Source organism: Argiope bruennichi, chromosome 10, assembly GCF_947563725.1.
Source record: "Argiope bruennichi chromosome 10, qqArgBrue1.1, whole genome shotgun sequence".
NCBI classification, from domain to species: Eukaryota; Metazoa; Arthropoda; class Arachnida; order Araneae; family Araneidae; genus Argiope; species Argiope bruennichi.
Genome location: NC_079160.1, coordinates 115,512,312 through 115,538,986, shown reverse-complemented (window position 1 = coordinate 115,538,986; position 26,675 = coordinate 115,512,312). Strand labels below are relative to the sequence as shown.

Genomic DNA, 26,675 nt, shown 5'->3' with positions numbered 1-26,675 from the left:
TTAAAGCATTGGGAAGCATGACCAAGCAAATAAATAAGTTGAATGCATGAATTAATCATAATGCAAATACTGACCTGGTATATCAGCAGGCTTAGGATCTTTATATTTGACACCAAATGAATAACTTGGCATATGTTCAAGAACAGTTTTAACGCTCTTTTCCGGATCATAAGCTCCAGGAGCTGAAAAAAACGTTAAATGCTTAGTTAAAAATTTCTTTTCAATGGCAGCACTAATCATATAGTATTGATAACATTTATACTAACAGAGTAATAGTATATTTCCTAAATAAAACAAATTAACTGATAGCAAATAGATTAGTAATATGATATAAATTACTAATCTTATAGAACTGCTAACATTTATATTAACAGAGTAATAGTACATTTCCTAAACAAACCAAATTAACACATAGCAAAAATGCTTAATGTAATTAACAGATAAAGTTACACAAATTTTAAATTTTTTAAATCAAAATGGCACATTAAAATTTCTGCATCTCTTATTTAGAATGTTACATGTCATTTAATTTGAAAACAAATAAGATTTTTTTTTCACAATCTACAGGAAAATATCAAAGAACAATTATACTATTACTATAAATAAATTACAATAAGTTATTGTTTTGGAAGTAAATTACAATAAATAAATTCCCAAATTTTAGCAAAAATATATCAAAATTTTTTTCAGTCTATTAATAAATATTTGGGTATAAAAATACTCCATTTATTATTTTAATCTTTAAACAAAAGTTATAAAAATGCAAATAAAGTACAATGGAAGACTGTCTCTAATTTTCAAAAAATAAAATTTCCAATCCAAAATTCTTATAGCCGGATCCATAGAGTTTCTTTAGTTTAAAACCTTTTTGAATTTTGTAACGCAAAAGATATGATGTTTAATCATAAACATCATCCTTCCTATGTTATTGAAATATTTCAATCTTAAACAATTTTGGTTGCCTATTAATACCAATGAATATTTTCGGCTGCCAATTATTTCAAAAGCTTGAATTTCATCTTGATTTTATTTAAAAGAAGAAAGATTTAGAAATATTCTGTAAAATGAAAAACTCTTAAGCTGAACACTTTATTCTTATAAGTGACTAGAATGCCTAGTTATTTCTTACCAGGAATATCGTCCGGCTTTTGATCTTTTGGTTTCAAACCAAAAGAGTAAGCGGGCGATGCCTGATGGACAGTCTTTTCAACCTTTTCGACATCATATGCGCCAGGGGCTGAAAACAAAATACAAAATGAGTAAACGTATTAATAAAATCTCATAACATTCGAAAAACTGAAAATGAAATAAACATTTCAAAAAATTTACATCCTGAAATCTATCAAAATAACTGCTGAAACTTCTCTCAATGCCAAACAGAAAATGCATTGCAAAAATATATGTACTATTACGATTAATATTTTTTCCCCTTTTCCAATTTGAATTACTATAAACCCCTGAATCACGAAACTCAGGTTAACAGAAACCCAGATTATCTAAAATTGTAAATTCAAAAATAGATGCTCTACTGCACGAGAATCATCGCAAAACTCAGAGCTGAACTTAAAGGAGATGACTCGGAAACTTTGAAATCTTGGTGAAAAAATTCCTGAATACGAAAACATGGTGGCGTATTTGTGAAAAAAAATTTTGCTGACGTAGATTATTTGGACGAAATCATGGATCAGGTAATAATAGAAAAAGTATCATAAACACATGTTGGCTTAATGGAAGATTCCGAAGAAGGACGACAGAGGAGAGAGGGTGACTACTTTAGAACATTAGAAATAAACCCAAGTTACGAATTTGTTATTTTATAAACTGAAAAAATATTTAAATGCCCAGCTTTCTCAAGATGTGAAAATTAAAAATCACCATTATGCCAACTATACCTTTCTGTGCACTACTTAATGCTTTTATTTTTTTTAAACCGCAGAAGCTATTGTATGTGTGTTGTTGTTAGATCAAGTTATATTGAAGTTTGTTGAACAATGCAATCAGTCAACACCAGCTGATGTCCTACCAATAGAAAGAAGGTTAGATGCAAAAAGCAAACAAAAATTACTAATTTATATTCTATAAAATCTTACTAAGTACATATTGATGTATCTACTACAATCTTAAAAATGTAATTTTAACTTTGATAAGGAGCATAAGTACAGTTTATAAAAAGTTTTAGAATTCGTATTGCTTACAAAAAAGCCCAAACTTCCATACTGTAATAAGTATATATAATCTTTCCCCACCGTCTGTAACGCTAAGAGGAGCTAAAATTTTAGTCTGCTTCATTGATGAAGATGCAAATCCCGCCATATGTTTTAATGGCAAAAGAATCGGTCAGATTTTTTTAAATTCGTAAGTTGTTTGATTTATATAGAAAGAATGAAATTAGACAAGAAAAAAAATTGATTATAAGATCATAAACAACCCATTTCATTTACATTTTTATGTTGGATTTTAACAAAGGTTAATGAGCTGAGATCTACACTTTTGTGTTGATTCATTATATTCTTACTACAAGATCAGGTGGAAGATCATACATTATTTTCTGTTAAGGCATCCCTATTAGATTCAATTCGATTTTAGTGATGAATTTGGATTTGAATGTTAGTGAACATGACTAGAGAACATTCTACTGCAATGAAACAAAGGTTATCAAGAGAGCGAATTGCAGAATGGAAATCAAGACAATTCCAAATGACATTCAATCAAATCTGAAATATTTTTATCAGAATAACAGTCGGATTAGACTGGTGTATTTTCCAATTTGATAAAGAATAGTAATAGATTTCTGGAACATCCTCATTCCCTTTTTTATTTGGGGTATCTGGGGTTGTACAGTAATTCCATTTCTATGGTATGGATTATACTTCTCCAACTTACCTGGAAGATCGTCTGGCTTAGGATCTTTAGGTTTGTTGCCAAAGGAATAAGCAGGTGTTGAGCCAAGAACCGTTTTGGTGCTTTTTTCAGGATCGTATGCGCCAGGTGCTGCAATTAAATATTCAAATATATTACAACGTCCAATCCATTTCCGATGTTCAAATAGGATATTTTATTCGAATTTCATTGAAGCTACAATTTCATGCTGAATTCTAATTAAATGAAAAATATGGATAGATTATTATCTTAGCACATTAGAATTATTATCACCTAGCACATTGGAGTGAACTTGCACATAGTCATTGCGAATGACCTGCTAAAATGGATGGGAGAAAAAAGTAGTTTGGCTTGGAGTAATTTGATGCATTAAATTTTTATTTAATGGAGTAAAAATATATTGAATAAGCTATTTTAAATCTAAACTTCCAAACTCAAATGAGTCTACCGAGGTTAAGTAGAATCCTTATAGTGACACTGGATGATAACGGATTCATGTTCAGTATATCCAAAAATCCACAGTATATATTGGTTTGATGATCCAAATCTATTGTGTGTCAAATGACTATCCACACGTGCATAGTAAAATTTGGTGAGTCATTTCAGAAATCATCTTCATCATCGGACCACATTTCAACAATACGAAATTAGTATACTACGAATAATCTGAATGTTCTAAACTATTCCAAGTATAACTTTAAATGTGGAACATTATAATTAAATTAATTTAAATACAAACTAGATTTACTTCTCCTCAGTTAGGATTAAACATGCCATGTAGTATGTATTCCGTAGCTGACGACGTGCATATTTCATTCGGTTTATTTACATATTTAGTTTATTTATTATGCGATATTGTTACTTACTGAGTTAACATATGTTGCTAAAAAAATTATTGCTGCAGATGGATTAACGATTTTGGCAAAGGCATTTATAAAGTCATCAAGTGTCTAAGAACACAATTACCCTTGCTTATAGAGAAAACAGTTTTGCTAAACTTAAATTGACAGATTGTGGCTTCATTTTCTCAAAATACAAAAGCTGAAAGAGATTGATTGCATTTCAAGAAACTGAATTCGAGTCGAATGGATATCGAAATTCTAAATGGTAAATTACGAGATGATTTAATTTGTCAGGTTAACATCCCGATTTGAAACCATATCATAGCTATTTTGGAACGGGCTCGCAATATTGAAAATGCAATCAGATAATGTAGTAGAAACTTAAAGGACGACCTACTCTCTCAAACACTTCATATCTCACCAATGATACAATGTTTGAACCACTACGGTAGGTACGATGTGCATCAGCTCCGTACTCACTATACTTCATAGATAGTTTGCGAAATCAGATTTCGATCGATACGAGTAATTAATCGATCGTATCGTAATCGTAATTGGGATTTTAACATTGGACATCGAATCACTAGTAAATGACACATATTTCGACATTCATTTGTAATTCGATTGCTTCAATGCGCTTTCAAATTAAGTAGTCAACTATAATTTTTGCTTGATTTTGTAAAAAAAAAAAAAAAATTACTGCTTCAAAAAAGAATACAAAGAATTATACGTCCGCTGATTCGGTAGCTAAAGAACAAAGCTACAACACAAATTAGTAAAATGATTAAAATGATAATAATTTAGGTAACGATAAGTTTACAAAAACAGCATTTTCTATAAAAGTTGTCTAGTCAGGACTGTATAAATTAAGCTAATTAAGGTTAAGCACTCAAAATAAAATAAAAATTGATCTAAGAATCATATCTCTATGATAAACTGTTTCTGAAAAAATGTAGATGAAAGAGTATAACGTCACACTAGGAATACTGAAAAATAAATTATATTGCAATAATATGGAAGTGCGTAACAGTTCAATTATATGACCTCCACAATCACCTGATCTGAATTCTTTGGAAGTAATCGTAATATATGGTGTATCGAATCACAGTTATTACAGAAAGAAACTTGGTTGCCTGCGTGCATGTAATCTACATCCTTTTGGATAGTACACAATTGGATTGCATGCCATCAGACAGGGCATGCATATGCATACATGCCGCAGTGTACGCCTCGGTCATTTTGAGCGTCTTGTGCAAACACCATTGTTACAACATATTATTCATATGGAGAATAGCACCTTTTATTCTTTCTCCAAATCTTTGTCGAAAAATTCGAGCAGAAGTTACATGCTGTTTAGTCAAAGTATTTTCTGCATTCCGAGAGCAATTTATACAATCATGACGAAAAACCTATTTATCAGAAGAGATCTTCCTTTTCGGATTTAAAGTTTATTATCCTAACTTTCGACAAAGAATATCCTTTCTTCTGTTTCTTTCAGATACCGAATTGTAAAATGTTAAATTTATCATCCTAACTTTCGATATTCTTCCTTTTCTTTGAGATCTCGATTTGTTAAATGTTAAGTTACAAGGATTACAGAGTTAATCTATTAAGTTAATATTAAAATGCGTACATCACAAGAGGGACTCTATTCTATTGAGTGGAACTGTCATTCGATTAACAAAAGGGAGAAGATTAAGAGAAAATTACATAATGTTAGTAGAGAAAGATGTTACCAGGAATGTCATCAGGCTTTAGTTCTTTGTATTTAACACCGAGTGAGTAGGCAGGAGATTTTTGCAGAACAGTTCTGGTCGCCTTCTCGATATCGTAGGTCCCGGGAGCTGCAGCGGGACAATGAAATAGAATATTATTAATCATTCAAAATGACATAACCCTATTAGCACAAGACATTGTATGATATCTCCACGATGGTATGGTATCTCTGTATGCCTGCCGGCATTGTGTAGACATCGTAGCAATGTTGTTGGACATTTTGTGCTAATAGGGAAGAGCTGCTATATTATTAATAAACTTATAGCCTTTAAATTAACTCTTGCGCGTCGGTATGTTTTAAAAAATTATTATGGGCAAAATTGAAAAGTACATTCATTATTCAGGTGGGTTTACATTCAGCCAATAATAAGATTCCAGTAAGACCACGCATGCGCAGAAGGGAGATTCGCATGCGTTGAAAGAGTGGATTATACCAAATGCTTCTCTAGATAAGACAAGTATTTGTTACTGCACAATTACTGAGCGTGCATGTTTTACTGGATGGATTGTAGTTGGCTGGATATAAACCCTCTTTCAGCCATAGAATTTCAGTAAAACCAAGCATGCGCAGAAGAAAGATTGCGCATGCGCTGAAAAAGCGGACAAGTGAAAAGCAACGTTCTTATCTCGACGAGATTAGCTACTATACAGATTCTGCGCATGCGTAGTCTTACTGAATGGATTGTAGCTATCTGAATGTAAATCCGACTTCACCCATAAGATTCCAGAAGACCACACATGAGGAGAAGTAAACTTGCGGGTGACTTGAAAGAGTGGACAATAGCAAGCGCTGGTAACGAAGGGGCAAACACTTGCTATTGTACGTTTTCTGAGCATGCGTGGTCTTACTGGATGGATTGTAGCTGGCTGAATGTAAACTCCACTTGAAGCTTTTCCCTCATCAAATTTGAAAAATTATTTATTCAGTGATGCAATTTAAATTTAGTTCCATTATATACTGTATAATGTATAGTATATAATATATAGTATATATATATATATATAATAATGTATAGTATATAGTGTATAATGTTATATAGTTATAGCAATTGTGTGCATTCAAGCTACGCTCACTATTCGCTATTACGAATGGGAAATTCTCTGCCTGCTTTTGTCATGAATTCTAAAACTTATGTTATTTGTGTTCAACTTGATTGTGTTTTTACCACCTAACTTCAGGTTTTTTTATCGTTTTTTGTAAAACAAAGCATTATTTCCCGTTATCCAGTTTGTTGTATTAAATTCACTGCACACTCGCAAGAAAATTTCCGTAATAATATTTTTAAAAAGAAACACAAAAATTCATATGCGAAAATAAACATCTAAACTCACATCAATTTTACGTGGGTCTCAATAATACTTTTTTTTTATTTCGCTGTCTATAAATTCTTCCGTTTTTAACCTTTCATTTTGATATAAATCACAACTTTTCTAATTCATAACATTTGAGATAGAATTTTATCTTCATTAGAAAAATTTTCTTTTTAGCATAATGTTTGTCGTGCATTATGTTTTTTCGCATATTGCATAAACGTACATTAATCTTCTTTTGTATATTACATTGACGCACATTATGTTCTTCCGTATATTAAACTATCTTACATTATGTTTATTATGCATTTCATAGAATTACAAAATAAATTACAAATAATAATAAAAATAAAAGACTTATTTAAATGCATGCTTTTATTGGCGTACTATTAAAAATAAAAATAATTCTTTAATGAAAAAAATATGTAATAATATTTTTGATTAATATTTTAATAATTATAATCCTTTTTTACAAGGCGTGAAGCACAGACAGAAATCCTCAAAGCAACTGCATTTTTAATCACAATATTTAATCATAATGTAATCATATTCATTCACAATTTTAATCATAATATTTTTAATTTTTTATACTTCTTAAGAATTTTTTATAATATTTGTTGAAGCCTAACTTTATGTTTAGAACCATCACTCTTATAAATCAGATGGCCCTATTTGGCTTGCATATTTTTCATTAAAAAAATACTTTCTACTTTACAATTTGAAAATAAAAGCATATTTTATGAGCACTTTTTATTTTTAAGCACATCATTTCATAATTCATGTAATAATTCATTATTATATAATTATTTTTTCAAACTTACAACCAGATGGTGTCATAAATATGAAAAGACTATTTGTTTAAAATAACTGCTAATCTGAAAAATAAATTCTTAAAATATTGAAACAGTGTTCATTCTTTGATAAGCTACATTTAATAATTAGATAACTCTAGAATATCAAAAAGTGATGAAAAAATGTTTACAGTAATACTTCTTTAGGAACACGAAGCAAATCAAGTTAAATAAAAGCATGTAGAATCTAAAAAACATTATTTTAATAATGTATGAAAACAGATAAAAATGTAAAATCCGAAAAATAGTAAACTAATTCTAGTAAAATGTATGTTAACATCTTCATTACCAGGAGTTTCTTCTATTTTCAGTGACTTATGTTTTCCTCCAAATGAGAAACTCGGCTTCGATTCTTTCAATTTCCTCAAAGCTTCAGCGGCGTTATATTCACCGGGGGCTACAAAAAAATGAGCCACCGTTTGAAGAAGTGTGCATTCAGCTGGTAGAAGTGTGCTTTCGCAAACAGTGCCACAAGCAAGAACTGTGCAAAAAATAATTGCCGAAGAGCAAACGTGTGCTGAAGCTGTCTCAAACTACACTGGCAAAGAGATTCTCCATAAAAAGTATTGCTTTTGAAACGTTCATGGTAAAATAATTTGCTTTACAGAAAAAAAGCGAATAAAAAGCAGAAATTAAAATTATGATGCCAATGAATAAATTTAAAAACTAAATAAACCAAGTTTGCTTTAATGGACTCTAGTATTTACGGTACACACAAAATACTATCGAAATTTTAAAAATAACACTTCTTTTTCTAGTTTATAAATGATTTCTAATTAATTAATTTATCGCTACTAAAGGCTATCGGAATATCGTTTGGAGTATTCGAACTCGTATTCAATTTAATTATCACATTATTATAATACTTGATATACTATATTTAATCTTTTGATCTGTAAGAACACTTAATAGTTTTTCTCGATAAACGATCAGTGCGAAACTTTTTTTAATCAACGAAACTGTATAACCGACAGTTGTGATATTTTTGCTTTAATCAGTGTGTCTGGATCCGTAAAATCAATTTAGATCCATGAGCGTGAAAATATATTCGCATATTTAAAATTTATATAAAAAGATTTCTTATTTCAAGAAATATTCGGCATTTCTATTAAGTGACGTCATCTGCAAATGGCTCTATTTGTTTTTATATGATTTCTTAACTTTAAATAATTAATGTCTCGCTCCAACAGTCACGAGAATATCGTTCGGTGTGTTAGAATTCGTTTTCTATTTAATTATTGCATTCTTGAAATATGCGACATACATTTCAAGAGCGACTTTTTATAAACTTTACAGCCTCATTTTAATCAGTTACATACGAATTTTGTTTCTCAAAAAATCTGTTTATATAATATAAATATTAGAATATAACTTTAAAATCAAGCCGCATTATATTCATTGGATTTTGCTATATATGCAATAGCTTGCAGAAAGGAAAATTTGTAATCGAATTATTTACTATTACTTATTTGTTGCTTTTAACTATGGTAACGCAACATAAATAACAATACAAATTCATAAATGCATTAAAACCTCAATATTTTAAACAGATTTTTAAAAAAAACAACGATTCATGGATTGAAATTTAAAGAAAACATGCAAGAATAAGAAATTCCTTGAATAACTTTTACGCCAACCAAATTAGATTTTATGATAACCAGACAACAATTCTTCTATTATTTCATGTAAACTTTTTCAAATAAATTTATGCTTACTTAATTTTTAAGACTGAAATTTTCACTTTTGGTTAAACCGTTTCTGAAAATTAATCGATATATTAAAAAAGAATCCACTATTTGCAAATCATGAAGAGGATTCACAAAACGAATTTAATTCTTTTGACTCTGGCTAAATAGAAATAGAATTTTATTTATTCCACACATTTAAAGGCTGTCATAAATTATATTTTGCTTCGGTACCAAAGCAATAAGATTTGTTTTTACATATTCTTGTAATATCTTTAAAAAAATAACTATATCATAAAGGAAAAAAAAAATCATAGTTAGAAGTTTAAAAAAAAAACTTCAACGTTCCGAACAAATATTGATAAAAAAAAGTATAGAAGTTAGAAATTATTAAGTAATAATCTCTAAGGTAATCTGATGAATATTTATTAACAAATCGAAATCGTTTGTTTTACAGAATCACGCTGGGTATTTTAACTTTGACGGATAAATTTATTTTTACACTTTTATTTATTATTAGAAAAATTTTGTAAAAAAAAGTTATATTGTTACGGACGTCAAGAATATTTAATCAAAACATTTTTCATTGGTCGTTATTTTGATACTGTAATTCTAAGAGAGAGTATTACTGCCTAGATGTATCAAAAAAGTCAGAATAAAAATTATCTTGGAATCCTGTAAAAAAAATATATATTACTTTTACAATGAATGAATTTTTGACCAACTCTTAAACAGTAAAATGAATCGAATAATTTTTATTAAGACCAGTCCTTAAAAATCAATTTTTATTAATATATTCTTAAAGATATGACTTTTTAAAAATATTTCCCTTAATTTAATATTTTTTTGAATAATCACAAACCGCAATAAAGGATATAAAATGAATAATATCACACTTTTTTACAAATTAAATATCAAATTTTTAAAAAACGTAATTCTTATTATTTTTAATCAAAAACATTAAAAGATAGATTTAATTAATCCATTTGAAATTGAAAACGCTGAAGAACACGGCGAGATTATTTAAATAAATTCTTGAGCTTATATATTTTTTATATTTATTCTCATATTATAAAGCATACCCTTGTTATAATCGTAGAATATAAAATTTGATAAGTATTTTGGCCTAAATTCAAATTTTTTAGCCCTTAAATTAATTTCGCATTATAGCAGTTTTGTTCTTTCAGTTGAATGGAAAGGAAACGGACTATTGTTTTTCCACTGACAAGCATTTGCCTGCGTTTTTCTTTTCTAGAAAAGATTTATGACAGAATTTGCTACCACCATTTTTATCACACAATGGGCCAGGAATGAAATACGATGAAGACCTGCGCATAAATCGGACAAATGATTCCTTTAATGGGAAAAAGGATTCCTATTTTCCTGTAAATGCATAAGGTGAAACTGGTCAGAGATAATGGAAACCAAATAAACGACACCAAAAGCAGAAAAAAAAAGAAATCCAGAATTTAGTAAAATTTTAATTGAAATCAAATGATTAATCTGTAGGTTGTATTCAATTCCAAAAATACAACGGACATATTCATTATCAGCTATAATCTTTTACATTATTTCGCATGAAATTTCACTAATTTTTTTATTCAGCACAGTACTCTGACAATAGCAGAACTGATAGAAAAATCAATATTTCCATTGAGCAAGCATACGAATTCAAAATGCCTGAAGCATGATTTTAAAAATTTAGAAATGGTTTTATAAAAAAAAGGCATTTTTAAAAGAGACCATGCATTTTGTAACACGTACAAAATCAAGCATTTCTTACAAATATGTAATTATTTTTTTCTAAACGAAAAAAAATATTAAAAACAAAATTTTTTCTGAGAAAAACGACAAAAAGTTTATATGTAAGTCTGGAGAAAGCAAAGAAATTTTCAGTACAAAAATATCTAATATAAATTTTATAATATTAAACCATAATATAAATCTGTGATATTATTATTGTGGTGTAAGAATAGTTCTTTGTATGTAATTCAAAAATTAATATTAATGTACAATTTTTTTTATTCTGTTGATGTTTATTAATATGTGGGTTAGATTATTGATAGTAAAATAGGCAGCTGTCTAGAAGCTCCCGAGCCATCAAAATGTCCCATCGCCGAATTTTGAGAATTATTTAATTTCGTGCTTTTAACTATAAAAATTGCTCAATAGAACTTATTGAAAACAAATATTGTTCAAATTAATTTTGGAACATTATTCTAGAAGTATTCCTAACTAATTACCATTTGCCAGTTTTTATATTATGTTATTTTAAAATTCTAAAGGAAATATGGAGCTTTATAATTTAAAACAGTAATTGATCCTGTTATTAAATATTATTATGTTAGGAAATGTATTATCATTTAGCATTTGCTTTAAAATTCTTCTGACTTTTCAACTGCGCAGTTTTTTAATTCCCGATATACTGAAACAAACTATTTAAAAAGTGAACTGAAATTAAGCCTTTTGCTATTTTAGTATGCAAAATTTGCTACTTAAAATAATTTATATGAAGAATAAATAAAAATCAATTTAAAAAAATATGAAAAATTTTCGAAAATTTTAAGAGGAAAGAGGCTCCGAGGATTTTTATTGCCTAAGGACTCTAGAAAGATCCTAATCTGACCTAATTTATATATATAGAAAAAATCAATGAAATAAAGAATTAAGCTTTTATATTCAAAAATTAAAGTCACTGCAACAATGAAAGGACTTTTTTAAGCCATATAAATAATCCTTATGGATTTTAAGATAATTCGAAGTAGATTTGCAATTGTATTATATATATAATTACTTGTTATTTTAAACATTTATAATTCAATGGCACTTAAGCAGAAACTTCCATACAATCTTTTCTCCTTACAAAATTTATTTTAATTGCAGTTTAAAATTATTTTCTAAATAGATGTAATTAAAATATTAAGCATAAATGAGAACTCTGTAAACTACATTTTCTTACTGACGAAATGAAGAATAAATTAAAATCATTAAATTCAAATAGAATAAAAGGCATAAGTATTTTTAAAAAATACTGAATTATTGCTAAATAATAAAATATATTCGCGCATGCACAAAGAAGCATTAATAAAAATTTCGTTAAGCATTAATAAGAATTTCAATTTTCATGCATATTTTTGGCAAATTTACCAGGTGTTTCGTCTATTTTAATAGGTTTTGGTTTCCCTCCAATTGTATAACACGGACTCTTTTCTAGTAAGTTCTTCACGGCTTTCTCGGCGTCATAATAACCAGGTGCTAAAATATTTCGTTTTGCTGGTTAACATAATATTTAGACAAACCGATAATTCTGTCATATTTATGTTAAAATATGCTTTTGATGATAAGAATGATTTAAAATTTACAAATCCAATTTTTTTCATGCATTTAACAAATGATATATTCATAAAAAGGAAAAAAAATATCACAAAGAAAGTATTAAATGAAAGCTACAATACTGCGCATTAAATTTAAGCTTACAGTTATTTATGAATAATAAAAACATTCATTAATAATTGCAATAATTTTTAACAAGTATTCTTGAATATCATCATCCATTTTAGGCGTAGGTATGTGAAAAGGAAAAAGGAAAGGAATCTAAAGAATGTATGATGACTATCAATAGATACATAAATAGAAAGACAAATAAATAAGCTGAAAAATAAACTGGAAAATAAATTGAATATATTTGTCTAAATAGGATAAATTGCGGAAATAAGTATAAGACAATAAACAGAATATGATTGTATTCGATATTGTTAAGGAAAGGCTATAAATGAGAGAGGGATAATGAGTGATTGTTTTTAAGAATAAATGAATAAATATTTTGTATTTCAGATCAATTCTTAAAGGAATTTCAAAGAAGTTTCTATATTTATTTCATTAAAAGAGAAATATGTTTTTGTGACATATTATATTTTTGTCATTTTGACGAATTAATTGAAATTAAATGTAAAAAATTAATTGAACATATTCATGTTTGAATATATCATGTTTCTATACAAATTATATATTAAAAAAAATTTCTAATGTGATTTTCTTTGTTCCTTTCCACATAAAAAAACAGTTGGCGAAAAAAAATTTCTATCATAAAAAAAAAAATGATGATAATCATCAAATCTATGAATATGACGATAGAGGAATATTCAGTTTGCTATAAAATAAAATGAGAAACACAATTTAATTGTGAAAAGAAATGCAAATATTTTAAAAGTACTCACCAGGTACGTCATTGGGCTTAGGATCCTTGTACTTGAGTCCGAAGGAATATTGAGGAGAGGAATCCAGAACATTTTTGACGCTCTTGTCCGGGTCATAAGCTCCAGGAGCTGAAATGTACATAAGATGGTTTACTACTGTCGATTTCTACTTATATAAGACTTCGACTTTATTATAGAATTTGAAAATATAAGGTTAAATTTCTGGATTTGAAATATATGACGATTTTCATTGGGAAATTACATACAGAAAACGTTCTACAATTTGATGAAAATTAGAATTTAGGTTTGATTTTTGTTTGATCATCCTTTGCAATAAGAACGAAATTTTTTCCTTATTTATCGATAAATTTTCATGAAAATACAATGCTGGAAGATATATGGAGCTATACAGCATCATTAAAATAAGATTGTTTTTATTTAAATTCAGAAGATGGGTTAAAGTTTCAGAATATTTAATAAGTTATCATTGGTATGCATTCTAAATAATTAGAACTAATAATCAAAAATGAGCTACATGCAAAATGATTAAATTAAAGTTGAATTTTGGTATATTGATAATCAACACTTCAGTCCGTCCCTCATTTATTTCATTCGTTACTGTTTGAATGATGCATTCTATTAATCGCTCATTTGTTATGCGTTTTATCAAATTTATTCAATACTAATGTATTTATCATATTCATTAAATGAAGCTTCTCATTCATCCAATTCACTGGTACAGCAATAATTGAAAATTCTGAAATTCTCCCCCTCAGTTATTTCTATATGGAGACTTTATTATATATAAAAGATATTCATTAAAATTTTTAATTTTAATTTTTAGAAGAAAAACAGTGATTTCAAATAAAAAGGGAATATCTATAATGCTTAGCACAATGTCATAAAACCTAATATGAACAGTAAGAAAACAGTTATTGCAACGAAAAAATGGATATTTTGATTTCTTTGCCAATTTCTGTTTCTCTTCCTCTTTCTCTTTATAACCATCTATATTAACCCTTATAATAATTCCTATCTCCCTCTTTCATGTTATCTTCATGTCTCCTTATAATCATTTATTCAAATATTATCCCCAAATTATTATTAAAAAAGCTTAGAGGAAGCAACTTTTATCAACAGAAATAATCATCATCGAAAGGCAAAATAAACCTTGAACGTAAACGCCATCAGAAGACGATAGATGGTGTTGGTCAGCTCAAAGCTCACAAGAGAGGCAATCTTATTTGTAAATGATTAAATACAAACAGAAACTGTCTCATGAAAAGCACACAATGGTATACGAATTTGAAATTTATAAATATGCACCAAGTGTGAAGATAAGCTGGGGCATAGAAGGTAAATCGTCCAATGCCCCAGCAATCCTTCAAAAAATAAATCTTCTTTTCCTTTCTAAAACTAATTCTTTTGCCAAGACTAGCCAATGCTACAACCAGACAGGCAGAAAAACTCTACTTGTTCTGATGCGTCCAGCAATCAAATGCTGGTGATAAGCATAACTTCTATTTATAGTACTTTAGAATATCTCAGTTCCATTGATAGAGCCTTGAACTACTATACTGAGAAGCAGTTTTAGAGTATCATCATCTTGCGTATGCTGTTACATCTCTTGGAGTATTATCATTTTGCGTCATGGTGTTACATCCATTTTACAGAAGTCTCATTTCTATTGACAGAACATTTGAGAATCTCATGTCAATAGATGGAACCTTGGGTAGTATAAATATCTATGAGCAATATTTGAGCAACATTATCTTTTGTCATTGTGCCGCATCCCTGTGATGAAACATTACTTCTATTAATGATATTTTCAATAACATCAGTATTGATAGGCAATCTTTGAGCAACATCTTATGTCTTAATGTCACAGTCATGTAATGGAAGCATCATTTCTATTAATAGAACAATTTATAATCTCACTTCCATTGATGAAACCTTGAGTAGCAAAGTTAATGAGAAATGTTTGAGCATTATGGTCTTATAACATCTTATATCGTTATCTGTTCAATTATTCCTAATAAATGTTTTTACAAACAATTGTCTTTTGATCATTTTTGTATTTTGTGCTTTTTCTACTGCATTTCGGTGAATTGTTTTAATCAAAGTTTCTATGTCATTAAAGCTTACTCCGGTTTTATTTTTTGTCTCTTTTATTCAATACATTTATTGTCAGACATCATGTTCGGCAATGAATAATATTAAACAAAATGTTAATCTGACTGGTTACCGATAAAAAATAAATTTTAAATGCAATTCAAAGAACGAAATCAAGTAAATAAAATTACATAGCAGAAATACACAATTGAAAAAGCATTTAAACAGAACCCAGAAGAACATGAATCTAATGAATTCTGTATTAATAAACTAACACTACAGACTTATGCGAGTAGAATCATATTGTGCTAAACTGTGCAAAAGAACTAGGTGCAATTCCATGCAAAATGCAGCAGAATTACCGGGCGTTTCTTCTATTTTGGGTGGTTTTGGTTTCCCGCCAAACGTGAAACTCGGCTTCCTTTCTAATAAGCTCTTCGTAGCATTTTCCGCGTCATAATAGCCAGGAGCTGAAATTTTCAAGCATGAATAACAATATATATGTTACGGTAAATATGAGTAATCCGGTGATTACCAGAGATTATTCCTAATCGCAGCAAAATTTATTGGTGATTACGGATAATCACCGGTAATTACACATAATTACCAGTGCATTACGTTTACCATAACATATATATATAAAGCATTGTAATAACATTTTTGAAAGCCGCAAGGGGTAATATTTTGGAAAATTGGTGTTCTAGGACACGGTGACAAACTCGCGCTCAATTAACTCAATGAAACTGGCATTCGTTCACGTTAAATTTCGAAGCAATGAAATATAAATTTCTATAAAAATTTGTTAACTTAATTATTTTTAAAAAAACTTCGTTAAAATAAAATAAAAACTGCAAAAATAGATTTCAACACTACTAGAAATACGTTTCTTTAAACATGTTTTCATTCAAAAAAAAGGAATTAAATGAATTCTTCTAAATCGATTAATGAAAATGAAAGGACCGCAGTAAAAATCATTTCGTCCAAAAATTCGAATTAAGGGGTAAAAAAGCTCAAAAAATAAGTAATGCAAAAATAAAAAATAATTACAATTATTAAACTAAAATTCGTAGTAAAGATTTACTCTTAATATTTAACAGTTCAGTTAAATAATGCGTAATAAATATGTAAGAATTAAATAATTTTAATTAATAAAGCCATATTAATTAGGACTGAAATATTTTAATTTATTTAAAAATAATAATTTCAATAAAAAATGGGAAGTTATTTTAAGAAATAGTCTTTGAACGTAATAATTGTACAAGAAAACTTCAAATCAATTAATAGAGTCCACACAAATTCAAACTTTAAAAAAAAACTGCAAATATTGAAAGCGAAAAAACGATCATTGTTAAGCTTAAAAATCATAGCATTACTTTTAATATTCAACCATTCTATTATCTAAATCATAGCATTATTTTTAATATTCAGTACTTCTATTAGATAATACCTAATAAATAAATAAAAATTTATTAATTTTAATTAAGTTATATTAATTATATTTAAAATATTTTAACTAATTTAAAAACTATAATTTCTATAAAAAAAAAGGGTAGAAATTTTAGGAAATAGGCTTTGAACATATTAACTGCACAGCAAAACTTCAAATCAAATAACAGAGTCCATACAAGTCAACTAAAAAAAAAGTGAGGAAATCTTTATTGCTTTTTTTAGATTGACTAAATCGTACAGCAATAAAGTGCTTGAAGAAAATAAGATGCTTAAAACATTATTCACTTATGATCAACTCAAAGATAAAGACAATTCAAGAAAGAAGAGTAATCTTTTTACCATTTTTTTTTTATAGTTTTGACTTCGAATAGGCGAAAATAAATTCGAATTCCAAACGATATTTTAAAATCATGTTAATAGTTAGAGAAAAAATTGCGATATTGTTGAATTCGAATTAAAGCACTTGAATTACCCAAGTTTTACAATGAATATTCTCTTATATATTGAGTTTCCTTAATCATCTTATAATTTGTACTAAATAGTTCCAAAAATAAAGCTTACCCGGTATATCATCGAGTTTCGGATCCTTATATTTCAGACCGAAAGAATATTGTGGAGAAGAATCCAAAACATTCTTAACGCTCTTCTCTGGATCATAAGCACCGGGGGCTAAAAAATTTCCAAAAAATAAATTATTTGAAAATCTGAAACGTGTTTGTTAATCTAGCTGTATATATTCGAAGGCGTTTTGCAAAACAATTTGAAAAATTTCAAGAATTTTCATATCAACAGAGGGAAAACGTTTTTGCGCATGCGTGCAGTTGAGAAAAGAAAAATTATGAATGCAAAAATATTTGGGCAATGTTTATTTTTTTCTACTTAATGATTTAAAACACATATCTTGAAAAAAATATACAATAATAAGAATTACTTACTAAATTTCTAAATAATAGACTTACTTACTAAATTTCTAAATAATAGACTTACTTACTAAATTATAAATAATTAGCAATTAATTATTGATATTATAATAACTGCTTAAACCAACTTAATGAGTTAGCTGTATTACTATTGAAGTCAATTTACTATTTCAAATTAATTATTACTCAGTCATTACAATTGTTATTGATTAACCTGCTTAGAATTCTAGATCTTATGAAATAACTTTACTGAATTTACCTTACCTTATTTTTATTGAATAAAATGCAACTCGCAATTGCTTCGCGATTGCTTTTATTTATAATAAGCTAATTAATTAAATTAGGTTCATTCATTCCATTTTGAAGCGAAACGACTGTTTTAGACTGTTCTTTTGAATGACTTTTGAATCGGTGTTAAAAGATAATGAAGAGTCTAAAGTAGCATTCCCTCATAAAAGATTCCGCATTACATCAGCCGAAAAGCATCTAATCATACCAGATGCATCGTGAATCAGGTCAGCTTATACAGTCAATCGTTGGTATAACCGAGCTTCGAACTAGTGGATTTTTAGTTCTGAAGCTGGCATTCATAGAAATCCAATATAGGCTTATAACGTATAAAATAAATAAATTTATTCATTCGCAAACGAATGTATTATCTCCGAATTTTTAAAAGTTTATTTATTATTTTTTTCGTTTACGAGTAACTTTAGTTGCCATTTTAAAGTAACTTTGGTGCAATATTAAATTATTAATATTTATCGATACTAAAGTATTAATATTGTAATTGACAGAAAAAGAAAGAAATGTGATAAATTTGTACTATCAAATCGTTCATAACAAATTTTATTCAAAAGTTTCTAATAAACGGAGTTACTAGCTAAATAAACAGAATAAAAAAATTATTATTATTTATTTTTTAAACTCGGGATATGTTGTCTCTCAACTTAATTTAATTGATAGATTAATGGATCAAAAGTTCTTAAAATATTAAATTAGTAAATCCTCTAACATGGAATCAAAACTTAATTTAATCAACTGATTAATACGTGATAATAAAATATTAATTTAGTAAATCCACTATTATGGAATCAAACCTTAATTTAATTAACTGAATTAATAGGTAATAAGTTCTTTAAATATTAAATTAGTAAATTGTCATCGAAAACACACACATATACCTCTCTTCATACCAGGAAGTGAGCGAAAAATAGATTACAAAATATCATCATTACAAATACGAAGCATGCCAGATGAAAAATAAATGTTCATAAATCATATCTAAAGCGAAAATAGAAATAGTAAAAAATACCATATAATATAGATAGAAAAAATATCATACTAATTGCTTTACTGACTAATTTCTTTCATCGTTTAAAACTTACATTAATAAAGTCACTAATGAAAAATTCATTTTTTAAAAAATTTAAATTACAAAGCTGTGCAAAGACGAATGATTGAAATATGTGGAAGAAAAAAGAAATGAATATTTATACCACATGCAGTGAATAAGGCTTAAAAATGTGCTTTTATCTGAAAGAAATGAAGTTTCACCTCATGCATATTTTAATTAGTTTACCGGGAGTTTCCTCTATTTTAACTGGTTTTGGTTTCCCTCCAAACGAGTAACTCGGTTTCTTTTCTAATAAGCTCTTCATTGCGTTTTCGGAATCGTAATATCCGGGTGCTGTAACGTTCCACACATAGGAATTATAACATGGAACATTAATATTCCTCCAAATTCATCGAAAACATGGATAGAAAAAACTTTAAAAGGTAATTTCAAGAAATCTCATTCCCATTTTTTTTAACATTTTTAAAAGAGCTTATTACTTAGTTTTACAAGACAAAAACAACGTCAAAAGTATGTGGAAATCTCAAAACACATCTAAATTGGTATTCATATTGAGGCGAAAAATTTATGTATTTGCCACAAGAAACACATTTTAGAATTTAGGTTTATATAAATAAATACAAAATAAAGCGAATCAATCTTATGAGAACATATTCTGTTTGAAGATTTCTTAAACGAACTTTTAATTTGCAAATCGTTTTTTTAGCTCAAGAAAAACACTGCGGCGAGATTCTATGAGTAAATTCATCAAGAAAAGAATTTGTTCAGGGTGGATTCCAATTCACTAAAAAACAGGAAAAAAATTAAATAATTGGACCATCATTTAATGTTGAAAAAATTTTAATGCAATATTAGAATCCAAGAATATTTTCTGGATTATATTTGTTGACTGAAACTGAAAAATCTGAAAAGTCCACTCTGTTGAAAATTGAAACTCCTCATTTCATTTATCCACTGGGCGGCGTCCAGGCGGCGGGTCTCTGGTGATTTTTTTGTCACGATTTTTTCCCCCTTCATAAAATTAAATGACATGAATATGAAGATGAGTTTACTTTGTCGATTTCTTTTTTACTCTCCTAAAATTTAATGGGATGAAGATATATTTTCCTGTGTCCCTTTTTTCTTGTGATATTTAATAATTTGCATATAAGTTTTCTTCACGAGTATCTTTACTCGTGAATGTTAATGTCACGAAGATGTTTCACTCATGAATTCATTTCCCTCGTGAAATTTATTGGCATGAAGACATGTTTCGTTCATAAGTCTTTTTTTTTCCTCGTGAATGTCAATGGCACAAAGATAAGTTTGACTCGTGAATTCAATTTCTTCATGAATGTTAATGACACGAAGATAAGTTTTAATCATGAAAATTCATTTTCCTCGTGAACGTTAATGGCACGAAGATAAGTTTTACTCATGGATTCATTCGTGAAATTTAAAGGTACAAAGATAAGGTTTGCTCATGAATTCATTTTTCACTTGAAATTTAATGGCAGTGAGGAGGAAAGGCAACAAACTAGTATTAATACTTAGCATACATTTATTAATAAACGACATATAAATTAATACATTGACAAAACATTACTTCACTAATATAAAAACGTATAAAAAGGTGAATGAATTTGTGAGCGGCACGTCATGCCGTCTCACCATCTAACTCTTGTCTGCCAATTTAGGCGCGAAACAAACATTACGTAATCAGTGGCACAACATGCACACACAGAACATGAGAATTATTAGATTAGTAGCTCCCACAGCATGAATAAATGTATAATTATTATTAATATGCAAACAAATGCTCTATTTCGTCTACCCTTCATGGGCGGAATTATATATTTACTTTTTTAAAAAATAATATTATTAAAGCAAAAAATACACAAATACTTAAAATTTAACGAATTTAGATGATAAATACAAAACAAATTTTAACATTTCACTAATATTTTTATAAATTTTCTACGCAATAAATCAAAATTTTAACATTTTCAAAGACAGATAAAACGGAAAAGCGAAATGAGAAAGAGCGCAATAATATGTTAAAACAGAAATAAAAATAACTTTGGCGATTAAAAGTCTGAATTAACTGACTAATTTATAGTTCCCCAACTAGTTATCAGTAGGCAACTCATTTTGGAAACAATAATACAGAAGAAATAAAAAGTTTAACACCTGAAATGAATCGCCTTAGATTTACTTCTGGTAATATAAGTTTCCGAACTTTTTCTGGAACGGAAATTTAGAATGATACATTCTACGATCACTACTGAATATTCACTTTCGTTGCGTGCCGTGGATCATTAGCGTTTGATTTAAGATTTCGAGCATAAATAATTTTTATGGTCCTACACGATGACATCAATTTTTCTGCTCTTCCGCTATCGGAAACACGTCATTAAACATGATTAATGATTTGTGTCTATGTGATTTTTTTTCAATTTATGAACAATTTACGACAATTACTTTTCTTTCAAAAAGTTATATATAGATAAAATTAGAATCTGTTGAAATAACTTATAATTTTGACGATACAATGTATGTACATAAAACACTAATGTATGTGGCACAGAAATCTCTATTATTACTTATTGCCAAATGGCAACAGTCAAATATAAAAGAACCACCACATGAACTCCTGACTGCTTCATTTCCAAAAATATTTATAGAATGCCTTGGCAACATACCAGTGGATAATTTGAAATAAAGCAACTGAACTTTTAAGCAAAAGTTTTCAAACTACACTAAACTTCATAGAAGGTTTTAACAACGTAATGAATTCAGTACTTGGATAAATTAATAAATGGAGCTGCGAAATATTATTAGAAATGTTCTAAAGGTAGTTCATCGTGTTATTAAAATTTATCGTGTTATTCGCCAGGTGGATAATCGCTGCGATTTGCTTGTGGCAATTGATGTTCATATCTTCCATTGAAATTATCTTACAAAAATAATATTTGTATTATCTTAAGACTTAAAGAATTACCTTCTTAATAGTGTCAATTTAATTTCAGTGCAATTTTTTTCCTTTAATTTTATTAATATTTGAATTCACTTTGATGACCAATATGATATTTCATATATTGTAGCAATATTTTTAAATGAAGGAATTCAATTTAGTCCATTAAAACAATGAATAACGTGATTTTTCCAATCATTAACTTCACTGAGGGAATATCACTTTCGTTTTTCCTTCTTAATATACAAACTTTTTAATTTGCAAGAAATTGATTCAACTGAATTCATGTTTAATTCATGTCTTACAGTTAAGTCAAATAACAACTAGAAAATCTTTTTAAATGTATTTCTTATTAATTATTTAATATCTTAAAATAATCAGTAATCTGAACGAAGAATTGGTCGCCAAAGGCGACTAATAAATCAAAAAAGGAGATGACCGATACAGCTCTCTCATCTAATCATTCTCGCATTCCAGCAATAGTTTGCAGTTATATATAGATAGCTTCATGGTGAAGTTCCAAAGTTATTAAGCAAATCATTATCACTCATCAATCAAGGTCAATTTTTCTATGGCTTCGTTGATTAAAAATAATGTTAATTAAGGGATGATAAACTGAAACAATCTATAAAATAAGCCTTCATAAATCAAAATCGATGTTAAATAATTTCTGATAAACTGATAATTGTTCTATGATGTAAAAGTTTTTCGATCAAAAATAATGTCTTGTTATAGCTATCGAATACATCAAACATTATGACAACATGTCGGCAATTTTAAGGTAATATTGTAAAAAGAAATACATTTTTAAAATAGAAAAAATGTAGCAACTTCAACATAATAATCGATGTAATAGTATTGACTTCGCAATTTAATAAAAAAAAATAATTCCCTGATATAACTATCCAATGCCTCAACCATTGTTAGAACATGTCGGCAATTGTAATATAATAGCGTAAATGAAATGCATTTTTAAAATAGAAAAAAATGTGGCAACTTCAGAATAATAATCGATTTAAAAAAGCCAATTTCTAAAATCACTGGGGTTATTCAGCTCAGTTAATGAGTGAATTAATTTTATCATTCACCGGATACAAGATTTTTAAAAAATTACACTTTTATTTTACATATATTTTTTTATATATAATTTTGTAAATAATTATTTTTTTTATTTATGTCATTGGAAGCATGTTAACATTTCTTTAGAATTTTGGGAAAAAAAATCTGTACAATTTTGAAAATGTTGAGTCAAGTTTATCTCGCAAATTGGTGTCTTTTTCTTCCTTATTTGGCAACATTTACTGTTCAAAATAGAACACCGAGAAATAAAGAAAAACGACTGCGGAATTCAATAAAATTCGTACCAGGTACGTCGTTGGGCTTGGGATCTTTGTACTTCAGACCGAAAGAATATTGAGGAGAAGAATCGAGAACATTTTTGACACTCTTCTCAGGGTCATAAGCACCGGGAGCTGCAAATAAATCGAAGAAATTGCACTACAAATGTTGATGTAGGTCATACTAAAAAATTCTGCATTCTAAATAGTCTTTAAATTTCTCAAATAAAAGATTTTACAAAAAAATGCAACAGCCTTTAACACTATTACTTAAAGTTTGATATCCAAGATAAGCAATAAACATTGTAATGTCTGGTTTACTGATCGAATTCGCATGTGAAGAAATTTCAAAAATTTCACAAGCTCGCTAATTTTCAAAGAGAACTGACTGATGTGTCAAGTAAGCAGTGAACATACGATAAAACAATATCTGCTTAATTAATTCTTTTGATTCAGCAAAGTTAATAAACAAATGGTAGTTACAAAGTACAATTAAGGAATTAAATATTGAGTAATTTTTCGATGATTCATATTAGTGGAGAGGGGGGAGAAGAGACAATAGAAAAATGGATGATTCATTTCACATTTGTGTGGGATATTGGTAGGCGAATGACAAATGTTATGAGTCAGAGAAAGTACGAAGATTGTGCACGCTTTATATGGAGATATCATTAAATTTCTTTATTTAATGCCGAAGGCGATGACTAGTTTGTGACAATTCAAGCAAATCAGTACCTGTCTTCGGCATTAAACCCACTATGATGGTTTCAGATATTCTGCAGGCCTAAACAGCATATACGATGATTCTTCTTCATTAATAAATTAATCAGTTTAGTTTCATATTTCCATGCAATGATTATCCTGCTTTAATAAATTAATCAGTTTAATTTCATGTTCAATGCAGCATTGTGTCAATGAATGACTTTAGGTTCATTTTTATTAATTCAGTAACTTAGAGAATATCCCAATGTTCTTATTAATTTATTTTGACTCAAGACTGCGCGGTATCTACAGTTATGCACATTGCTATTTAACTCTCGGTATTTATCAATATTATAATAATTAACAAATACACCAGGAAAAGTGTGCAAGGATTGGCAGATTACAAATTTATAAGAAAACAACAACATAGTTGAGTAAATAGTAGCATACAAAGAATGACTAGTCTTAGACAAATTTTATAAGACTAGTCTTTCGAACACATATATTAAATAAAGATTGGTTGTTAATACTGCGTCATGCTGGCTATTATTATATCTACATATTGCCAAACTTCTAATATTCTTTTTCATATAATTGGATATCTGTGTTATTGCAAATGTTATGTGTCATTTATTAAGATAATTTTTCTAAAACAATATAAAAAATGAAAGGTTTAATAAAAGCTTTCGATTAATTTTATGGTTAATTTTTTATTGAACACTTGTGGTGTGAGAAATTCACCGGTGCTCATGCCACAACAGTTCTATGCAAGCCAAAAAAAGTATACTATACCCCACCCTAGTCTGGAAAAATATTTATATCTTCTAAATGGATTAATTTTCAACTTAAGACGTTGCTTCTGTGAACTGTGTTTCAATAAACAATCTTAATCGACGGGACACGAATATTATTTTTATTTCTGCGACAATTGCTTGCCGACGCGTGTAGCTCGTCGTAGGCGATTCTGTGATAAAAATGTGACGATGTGTATGGTACATCTTTCCACCGCAAATGGTTAATAAAGGAGATAAAAATCACTTTAATCAAGATTTACCAATCAGTCTATAATAAAAGTTCATTTTACCTGGTATGTCGTCCAATTTCGGGTCTTTAGGTTTCAATCCGAAGGAATATTTGGGCGTGGAATCGAGAACGTTTTTTAAACTCTTTTCAGGATCATAAGCACCAGGAGCTGAAAAAGAGAAAAGATTATTCAAGATTAATAGTGAAGGATTGTGCCACTTTTATCACTGAAATAAAATTTACCATCTGTCAAATGAAAGTTTTCAAAAGAAAGGAATAATGTAATAAGAAAACAGTAAAACATTTATTCACCGACGCTAGATTGAAAGAGTATCTGCAAAATCGTAAAATAATTATTGTGTTATTGATATTATTTAAACTTGAATATAAGACATGAAATTATATTTTATGATGTAAATGTAAAAGCACTTAATACTATGCTACATGTTACATACTATATACATGCTAGCGAAAGAAAACCGCTTCTTGCAAATGCATATTAGAAAACGGGGAAATGAAAATGATCTTAAATTTTAGTCATCCACATAATCATTACTAAAGAAATTATAAACGCATTTCGTTTTTAATTACTGGAATTGCAGATTTTCAATAGAAAGGATCTCAATTAAAATATACAGGGAAAGATGGGTCCCTAAAATTCAAAGACTGAAAAACTAGGAGTTTGATTTTGCAGAAATTTTCTAATTATAATAAGAATAAAGTTGAAAATAATTTAATATGTTTTGTTTTCTTTTTAAATTTGATAAAATTCCATATATGTAAAACTTTTTTTAAAGTTTTTAATTTTTTTAATAATTGAGATACTTAATATGTCATAGGTATTTTTCATTAAATTCAGATTTTAATTCGGATTTTTTAATAGGGAATACTTACAATGAAATAAAATAGAATCCTACATCAAACAATGTTTTTCCCAGAATTTTGCTCAAATAGTATAAGCATTTAAATTTAAATTACGAATAAGATTTAAATTACTAACTGGAATCGGAGAATGAATGTAAGAGACTCGTGCATACGATGCAGTAGTCAGCGCCAACTAATGAAATATATTTTCTGATAAGGTTACATTATTCAAGTAGCAAAACATAATTCATTTTCACATTATAGAAAATAACACATTATCAATAGATTAGAATTTGTTTAGATTTTTTTTCCAAATCCTTCCATATGGAAAAGTTAATTAAATATATTAAATATATTTTTTTTGTTTTACAGAAAATAAAAACGAGAAACAAGAAAGTTATTCTCGCTGGTTTCAATAGA

The 26,675-nt window shown here is 28.3% G+C and overlaps 1 protein-coding gene across 23 annotated transcripts in view; it reads right to left on the bottom strand.

Moving 5' to 3' along the window:
- The window catches only part of LOC129987820 (sperm-tail PG-rich repeat-containing protein 2-like), a 103,688-nt gene that overhangs the window by 13,062 nt on the left and 63,951 nt on the right, over positions 1-26,675 (bottom strand). For 8 of the 23 annotated variants that reach the window (XM_056095762.1, XM_056095769.1, XM_056095766.1 and 5 more), the window contains 10 exons: positions 25,453-25,560; positions 23,694-23,801; positions 17,664-17,771; positions 13,563-13,670; positions 12,493-12,600; positions 7,950-8,057; positions 5,459-5,566; positions 2,884-2,991; positions 1,130-1,237; positions 75-182 (listed from right to left, as the gene is read on the bottom strand). In XM_056095762.1, the coding sequence (XP_055951737.1) occupies positions 75-182; positions 1,130-1,237; positions 2,884-2,991; positions 5,459-5,566; positions 7,950-8,057; positions 12,493-12,600; positions 13,563-13,670; positions 17,664-17,771; positions 23,694-23,801; positions 25,453-25,560 (1,080 nt within the window). The remainder of the gene's footprint in view (positions 1-74; positions 183-1,129; positions 1,238-2,883; positions 2,992-5,458; positions 5,567-7,949; positions 8,058-12,492; positions 12,601-13,562; positions 13,671-17,663; positions 17,772-23,693; positions 23,802-25,452; positions 25,561-26,675) is intronic. The other 15 variants (XM_056095767.1, XM_056095773.1, XM_056095784.1 and 12 more) reach the window with 12 other exon arrangements.